Source organism: Vombatus ursinus, unplaced genomic scaffold, assembly GCF_900497805.2.
Source record: "Vombatus ursinus unplaced genomic scaffold, bare-nosed wombat genome assembly UNPS02014801.1, whole genome shotgun sequence".
NCBI lineage: Eukaryota > Metazoa > Chordata > Mammalia > Diprotodontia > Vombatidae > Vombatus > Vombatus ursinus.
The window spans coordinates 6,609,400-6,618,161 of NW_020954579.1; the positions used below are offsets into that span (position 1 = coordinate 6,609,400).

Below are 8,762 nucleotides of genomic sequence, written 5' to 3' on the forward strand. Positions count from 1 at the left end.
GATAGATAGATAGATAGATAGATAGATAGATAGATAGATAGATAGATAGATATGGTGATGCTTGGGACATGGCAAGCATTTTGTGGTCATGCCCAAAGGTATCTTGTCTCTGGCCACTGAGGATAAATAGATAGATACATGTGGCCAGCTGGTGATGCTTGGGAGATAGCCCCAGGGGGTGTAGAGAAGGGGAGGGAATGGAGGAAGGGATTTGGGAGGAGGCTGCCTGCCCTCGCTCTGTGTTAAAGGAGGATCATGGTGTGGATTTTCCTGCCTCCCCAGGACATTTGTCATCAGCTTCCTGGTCATCATCCCTCTTCTCTGTATCTGTGGCTTGTCCAAGCGTTTGTGCCGAGCTTGCTGGGTCTCAGGGTCGGAGCCCTCAACCCAGCAGGAGGTGCCAATGTCAGTGTCCTTCAGCAACCCTCCTGTGTCCCCTGAGACTCTAGCACCTGCCCCATTTGGACCCCCACCACCCTACAGTGAGGTGAGTCTCCTTTGACTCCAGCTCTGTCCTGGATATCTGTCCATACTTGGGGTAAGTCACAAGAGAGGGCATCTAGGAGAGGCTATAAGATGCAGCAAAGTCTGTAACCTTCAGTGAGGCCCTTCTCTTGACTAGACCTTGTTTTCTTTCTCTATAAGGTTAGAAAAATAGTCTAAATGGTTTCTAGGGACAGTTAAGTGGTACAGTAGGTAGAATGCTAGCCCTGGAATCAGGAAGACCAGAACTCAAATCTAGCCTCAGACACTTACTAGCTGTGTGACTCTGGGCAAGTCACTTAACCCCATTTGCTTTAGTTTCCTCATCAGTAAAATGAGCTGGATAAGGAAATGGCAAACCACTCCAGTATCTTCGCCAAGAAAACCCCAAATGGGGTCACAAGGAGTTGTATGTGCCTGAACAACAACAACAAAACGTGGTGCAGTAGATAGTGCATTGGACTTAGATTCTGAAAGACCCGAGTTCAAATCCAGCTGTGGATACTCACTAACTACTATGTGACTCTGTGCAAGTCACTTTACCTCTGTTTTTCTGTTTTCTCATCTGTAAAATGGGGATAATGATAGCATCTACCTTCCAGGGTTGTTGTGAGAGTCAAATTAAGAAGTTCTTTGTAAACCTTTAAAGTGCCATGTAAGTGCTAGCTAGTAACTATTATTCTGAAATCCCTCCCACCTCAGTCTATGATCTTATGCTCTGCCTCTCTATACCAGGAGTTTCCCAGCCTGGGATATGTACACACAAAACTTGTCACAAGGGGTGAATATTTGGCAAATAACTATATTATCCTACTGAAAATATACTGCAAGTGCCAAATTGATTTTCAATCAGCAGTGACAAAATGTCTTATGTGTATGCATGGTAAACACTGGAATTTATTTCCTTTCCAATTGAATAGGGGGTCTGGGCAGATTTAGTGGAAAGCCAAGGACTACAGGGATCAGAAAAGGTTAGGTTCTCCTTGTCTCTACCCATCAGTCATGTCTCTCCCAGGCCATTGTCTCCCATACCCAACAAACACACTTATTGGTATTGGGAAAGCCCAGTGAATTAGATGCTGAAAGACCCTAGTTTGAACCCTGTTCTTGTACCTTAGGGCTTAACCTCCAGGAAATTCAGTTTTCCTTATCTGTGAAATGAAGGGTTTGGCTGTAGATAGGTCATCTTAGCCTTAAAGGTATAAGGTCCCTAAATCCTGTCATATTACTCGGGCCTCAGGTACCATCCTCCTTGCCCTTTCAGAGAGAGTTAGGGGCGTAGTCAAGTTGTACCACCTGGGGTTTGTCCTCCGGGAGTCAGCAAAAAGATGGAACTGAGGCCTTGACTGGACAGAGAACACTGTGCTCTCCTCCCCACAGGTCATTCAGAAGCCAGTCCTGTGCCCACCAGCTCCCAGGGAGCCACCACCACCCTATACCCCCACGTCTGTTGTGACAACCCAAAGCACCGAACGGGGAATCATCAATCCAGCCTTCTGAGGCATGTTGGGATGCCCTACAAGCTTGAGACTTAACTTATTTCTCTCCTTGCCTCTGCCTGTTCAAGGGTGTCCTTGCTCCTAGGAGCCCTGGGCATTACCTGGCCTGGGAATCCTCTCCTTTTCTTAGAGCTTTAAGGATGGAGGGAGAGAGAGAGACAAATTTCAACCCATGTTAAGAAAGGCAGCTCTCTAACAATGGAAGAGGACTTCTTTGACACTCAGTATGTTTACGAAGAGGCTGGATGATTGGTCACCTGTCATACTGTCCTAGAATGCTGAAATGAAGATTGCTGCAGGTGGAAAGAGACCTTGGACTTGAGAGATAGCCTTCCCCAACGTCAGATGGAGTGGGCTGAGATCCTGTCCAGAATCTCTTGGCTTTTGTGTGCTTGGAGGTTGGGTGGTGGCTTTAAATAAGTCAAGCAAAGTCATTCTCTGGCATGAACAAGATATGCCTAGCCTGCTGCCCTACAATGCCTGAAGTTCCCCCATTAGAGAGCCATTCCTTTGGTTAAAGCCTTGCACCCAGCTGTGGGTTTTCTGTGGACAGAGTAACTCTTTAATGTAAAGTAAATTGCATATTATAAATGAATTTAAGAGACTTTTGACCCTGGGTTGTAGAGAGGGGGGACGGGGCTGGGGCTCTGAGAATGAAGTTGGGGGTGAAGGGACATAGGTCAGGGACCAGAAGGTAATCAGCAGGGTTCATGACAGTTAATTACTATTTCTTATTGCCATTGGATATTAGGGTGGGGGTGGGAGGGTGTGTGACCAGCAGCTGGAGGACAGGGAATTCCCTGCTGCTCAAGTAAGTTAAGATGACCTAGGGGCAAAGTACAGTGCCCTTTGCTGACTCAATTTATTTCAGCATCCCTTCCCCACCTGGTAAGATGTTCTAGATTTATGGGGGGGTGGGGGGAGGCGGGGAAGAGATGGTGATAAACTTGATTGAGAGAGGGGGACAGGTTGGAAGGAGAAAGGAGAATGAAGATGGGAAGGGGGAAGGAAGGAGGCCTGGATGGGAGTGGGGAGACCTTGGCAGTGGAAAAGGTGAGGGAAGGGAAAATGCAGCCTCTGGAAAGGGAGATCTTGACCTGACACACCCAGTGAACTTTTGAATTCTTTTCACATAGGGTTGGGTAGGGAGATCACCTTTTCCTGCCTCCATTCTCAGACTTAGTTGGTTCTGTCCCCAGGCCACTCTAGAAGTGAGAACCATACCTTGGCCCCAAGCAAGCCATCTGGCTGGTAGAGTTCACCTCAAAAAGGGAAGTTAGGATTTTAGACCCCTTAGGGTCCCTCACACCCTTTCTGGAGATCCACATGGTCAAAACTATTTTCATAACACCTGTGACATTTTCATTTGTAATATGGTAACTAGTGATAAATATAACCCATAGAAACAAACCTTTTGGGGGAGGGTCCTCAATTTTTAAGAGAATAAAGGGGTCCTAAGATCAAAAAGCTTGAAACTGCTACTTTAGAGGCAATAACACAGACCAGGCAGGGTGTGGGTAAGGGAGTGGAGAGGTAGGAAAGAGACCTTTTTAATTTGTTGAACATTGATGTCCAGAACTACTCAGCCCAGGAAAATTAAAGGAACATTGCCATACCCTGATCCAGGTGTGTCCAGAACAGAATGCCATCCAGGCTATTGCATGATTGGCTTCTGAATTGGGGGCAGGGAGAGGAGGTGGGGAAGATAGTGCTGATTATACTGCCCCCATTAGGATACACATACCACTCCTTGCCCTACTGGGTGCTGCTCTCTTAGTTATCCCATTTCATCCTCATACCAAAAAACCATGAGAACAGGAGGAAGCATGAAAGTGTGCTAGCTTATGTTCTGCCCACCAATCTCCACTACCCATGGGAGTCACTGCTCCTGAGTGGCACCCACAGTGACTTCTTGGCATCAGGTCATAAAGTGGCCCCCTGAATCATGACAATCCCCCAGTCTCTGGACACAAATTCTAATCTGAGAAAAGTTTTAAGTAGGTGAAATGGATGTGACTTTCCCCTAGGGTCTCAATGTTCTATAGTCCATCAACAATAGTAACTTTTACTGAGTGCCTACTATGTGCTCAGCAGTGTACCTAAACCCTCTAAAAACATCTAAATCAATCTTCACAACAATCCTGTGAGGTAGGTGCTATTATCCCCATTTTTCACTTAAGGAAACAGGCAAAAGGTTAAGTGATTTGCCCAGGGTCTCATAGCTAGTAAGTGTCGGAGGCTAGATTTGAACTCAAGTCTTCCTGACTCCAGGCCTAATGTTCTATCCACTGAGCCACCTAGGCAGACTCTGGAGCATTTATTTATTAAGTGCTTATTGTGTGCCAGGTACTACTAAGTGCTAGGCGTGTAAAGACAGTGACTCCCTACCCTCCCTATACATTCTAATAGGGGAAACATCTAGATAGATACAACATATACACAAAGTAGTTAGGTCATTTCAAAAGGAAGGCCCTGGCAGTTATCTGGAGTGGGGAAAGGGTCAGTAAAGGCCTCCTGCAGAAAGTCGGAATTAGAATTGAATCTTCAAGGAAGTCAGAGATGCAAAGAGGGAAGGCATTCCAGGCATGCAAAAAAAAAATACATATAGGAAGCAATATGGACTTGCAGTGAGAGGAATATAATGTAAATCATTGTGGGTGGATCATCTGGAGAAGAGTGTAAGAAGAATGGAAAGGTAGAAAGGGATCCAGGCAGTGAAGGGCTTTAAATGCCAAACAGCATTTCATTATTGATCATGGAGGTAAGGAAACTTTTTGCTGTTCATTCATGCCCAACTCTTCGTGACCCTATTTGGAATTTTCTTGGCAAAGATCTTGGAGTGGTTTGCCATCTCCTTCTCCAACTCATTTTACAGATGAGGAAACTGAGGCAAACAAGGATAAGTGACTTGCCCAGGGTCACATAGCTAGTAAGTGTCTTAAGACCAGATTTTAACTTGGGTCTTCCTGACTCCCGGCCCAGCCCTCTATCCACTGTGTCACCTAGCAGCCCTTACTGGAACTATTGGAGTATGGGGTGGCGGGGAAGAGTTCAGGTGACATGGTTAGACCTGCTCTTTAGAAAAATACTTTGGCAGCTGAATAGAGCTTGGGTCGGAATGAGGGGACACAAGGCAAGGAGACAGTCCAGAAGGCTACTGCAATAGTCCAAGTATGAGGTGATGAGAACCTGCACCAGAGTGGTGACTTTGTACATGGAGAGAAGGGGACGTATACAAGAGATGTTGGGAGAGTAGAAATAAGACTTGGGATTAGATACGTCGAGTGTGTACAAGAGTGACAATAGTAATGTTGTGAGCCTGAGTAGCAGAGAATGGTGGTGCCTTCAGCGGTAAGAGGAGAAATTGGAAAGAGGGAAGGTTTAGGGAGAAACATAATGAGTTCTGTTTTGGGCGTATTGATTGGAGATAATTCAAAAGGTGACATGGAGAGAAACTAAGGCTGGATATGTAGATCTAGGAATCATCTGCTTAAAGATGATAATTGAAACCATGGGAGCTGATGAGATCACCAAGTGAGAATGTGTAGAGGGAGGGAGAAGAGGACCTGGGATGGAACCTTAGGAGATAACCAATGGTTAGTGATCACGATCTGGAGGAAGGTCCAGCAAAGAGGACTTAGAAGGTACAGGTAGGTAGGTGCACGGAGGTAGGAGAATGAGGAAAGCACAAAGATTTAGATAAGAGAATATCCTGGAGGGGTTGATCTACCATGTCCAAAGCTGAGGAGAGGTCCAGAATGATAAGCACTGAGAAAAGGCCTTTAGATTTGACAATGGAGAATCCATAGGTAGTCTTGGAGAGAGCAATTTCAAGGGAATGATGATATTGGGAAGAGGTTTTAGAAGAGTAGAAGAGAAAGAAATGGAAGAAGTTAAAGACTTTCTGCCATCTACTTAAAAATGCCGTTGTGCTCTGATTTTATCTCATTTCCACTTTCATAGGCGTAGGTTTCTTATAATGTAGTACTTATAATATACTAGAATATAATGTACTTATAATGTAGTATGTAGAAAACTTGTAATATAATAATATAATGTGATACATAGAGAATGAGACAAAAGTTAGTAAGAGCTGATTCAAGCCCTGCCTGGGACATACAAGCTATGTGACCCTGGGCAAGAATTCTCAGTGCTCTAAGCAACTCTGTTAAAACTTAAATTACAATCTTCATTTTTTCTGAGTCAAATGCTTAAAAAAAAAATACACACAGTAGGCTCTTGTATTTGTTAATCCCTTATTGTTAATTATGTGTAGTCTGCTTTGTAAAAGTCATTTTGGTAGCCTACTACTATCCTTTCCTTTCTGTTATTGGTGACTTCAATACACATGCAGAACATTCAAAAACAGGTGAAGAGGAGGAAGTAAAAAAAAAAATTTAAATTACGGAGAAGGGGCCAACTCGTTTTGATAAAAGTTTCTTCATCCAAGAGATAGATACTGATACTGATAAAATTACTGTGACATGTTAGACCTGCTGTTCAGTTCCTATTCCTTCACAGTCTTTATGACACCTTTTAGAAAAGAAGCCTGTATTGAGTACTTACTATGTGTCTGGTACTGGGCTAAATTCTGGGAATACAACTATAAGCAAAAACAAAGACAGACCCCGCTCTTGAGGCATTTACATTCTAATGGAGAAAGACTACACTTTAAAGGAAGCTGAAAAGCAGTAGGAAGGATGGGAGAAGATGCCCACTTTGAAGCCTGGTGAAGTCTGGAGAGGAAGGAAGGGCGTCCTCAAAATGGAGGTTCTGGGAGGAACTGAGCAATCCAAGAGAGGGGCTGCAGGGGTGGAGGGATCTCTCAGGGTGAGAAGACCCCTAGGACACAGTAGAGAAGACTGGAGAGTCAAGAGTGGAGTTAGGAGAGGAATGAGGGATGGAACTACCCAGAGCATCGTTGGCTGGAAGAGCTCTCCGATCACAGCGATAATTCACATTCTACTCTGAGTGACTGCTTGCCTTCTGACTAGTGGTAGTTGTTCACCCCACCAGCCTTTCCTGATCTGGAGGAAGGGTGTCAGTTCTTTTTCCCATGTCCTCTCCAACACAGTCCTCCCAAATATCAACCTTCTTTCGCAGAGGCCTCCCAGCTGTTCCTGTTCAGTTTTCTGCACCCTGACCTGGAATGCCATCCCTCCTCACCTCCCCCTCTTAGAATCCCGTCTAAAATCAAGCATCATCTCCCACAATAGCTATTGTTGTTTCCTACCCTGTGTGACCCCATGGACAATGTTTTCTTGGCAAAGATACTGGAGTGGTTTGCCATTTCCTTCTCCAGTATGTCCCCATTTTACAGAGAAGGAACTGAGGCACATTAGGGTGAAGTGGCTTGCCCAGGGTCACACAACTAGTGAGTGTATGAGGTTAGATTTGAACTCAGAAATTCCTGACTCTATGCATAGCACTTTCTCCACTGTACCACCTAGCTACTCAAACTGCCACAATAAGGCCTTATTAATCCCCTCCCCAAGCTGTGAGTATTTCCCTCCCCCAATTAATTTGTATTTACTTATCTGTATACATGTTGTTTCCTCCAGAAGAATGTAAGCTTCTGGAGGGCAGAGATTGTTTTTTTTTTTCTTTGTACCTACTGTACCTTGTACATAGATGCCTCATAAATCTTTTTATTTTTATGGGTTTTTTTGGGCAATTGGGGTTAAGTGACTTGCCCAGGGTCACACAGCTAGTAAGTGTCAAGTGTTTGGTCTGAGGCCGCATTTGAACTCAGGTCTTCCTGACTTCAGGGCCCGTGCTCTATCCACTGTGCCACCTAACTGCCCCAATGCCTTATAAATCTTATTGACCTCCACTGAGGAACAAAATGCTATTTTCCAGATTCACCAGCATGACTCATACATCTACTTTGTCCCAGAAATGCAAGAATTTCTTGGGGATATTCTCAAAATCAAGAAAGATGTAATCAATGACTACCTGAAGACCACAGTAGTAGAGACTCAAGTCACCATTTGTCCCAGGCTTCAATCTACTCACAAGGGACCATGGTCATAGCATCCTAGAATATAGGACTGGAAGATGCCTTAGACATAGTCTCATCCAACAGTCTTATCTTTATGGATTTTTTTAATTGATGTCTTTTCATATCACCTTCATTTCCATATCTATTTTGAAGTCAGAGGATGTGAGTTCAAATCCTTTTGGTGCTTACAACTTAACCTCCCTGGGCCTCAATTTCCTCATCAGTAAAATGAGGGGGTTATATTAGGTGGCTTCTGAGGTCCCTTCTAACTTTTTTGTTCATTTTTATTTATACTTTTTGGTTTCGCATCACTTTAATTTCCATATATGGGGCAGCTAGGTAGCGAAGTGGATAAAGTGCTGGGTCTGGAGTCAGGAAGACTCATCTCCCTGAGTTCAAATCTGGCTTCAGACACTTACTAACTGTGTGACCCTAGGCAAGTCACTTAACCTTGTTTGCCTCAGTTTCCTTGTCTGTGAAAGTAATGACAAACCACTCCAGTATCTCTGCCAAGAAAACCCCAAATAGGGTCACAAAGAGTTGGACACGATTGAAAACAACTGAACAACAGCAACAATTTCCATATATATAGGAGACAGGGTGGTATAGTGAGCTTATGAACTTAATAATAAATAGTATTATTATAGCACTTTAAGGTTTGCAAAGAGCTTTATAAATACTATCATTTTATCTTCACAATGACTCTGGGAGATAGGTGCTATTATTATCCCCACTTTACAGATAAAGAAACTGAGGCAGACACAGGTTCAGTGACTTGC

The 8,762-nt window shown here is 44.1% G+C and overlaps 1 protein-coding gene across 1 annotated transcript in view; it reads left to right on the plus strand.

Annotated features, from left to right (window-relative positions):
* The window catches only part of TMEM92 (transmembrane protein 92), a 5,523-nt gene extending 2,968 nt beyond the window's left edge, over window positions 1-2,555 (plus strand). Inside the window, exons 4-5 of the mRNA XM_027873301.1 lie at window positions 283-487; window positions 1,864-2,555. Coding sequence (XP_027729102.1) covers window positions 283-487; window positions 1,864-1,983 — 325 coding nt within the window. The 3' untranslated portion in view covers window positions 1,984-2,555. The remainder of the gene's footprint in view (window positions 1-282; window positions 488-1,863) is intronic.
* Window positions 2,556-8,762: the final 6,207 nt, after the last annotated feature.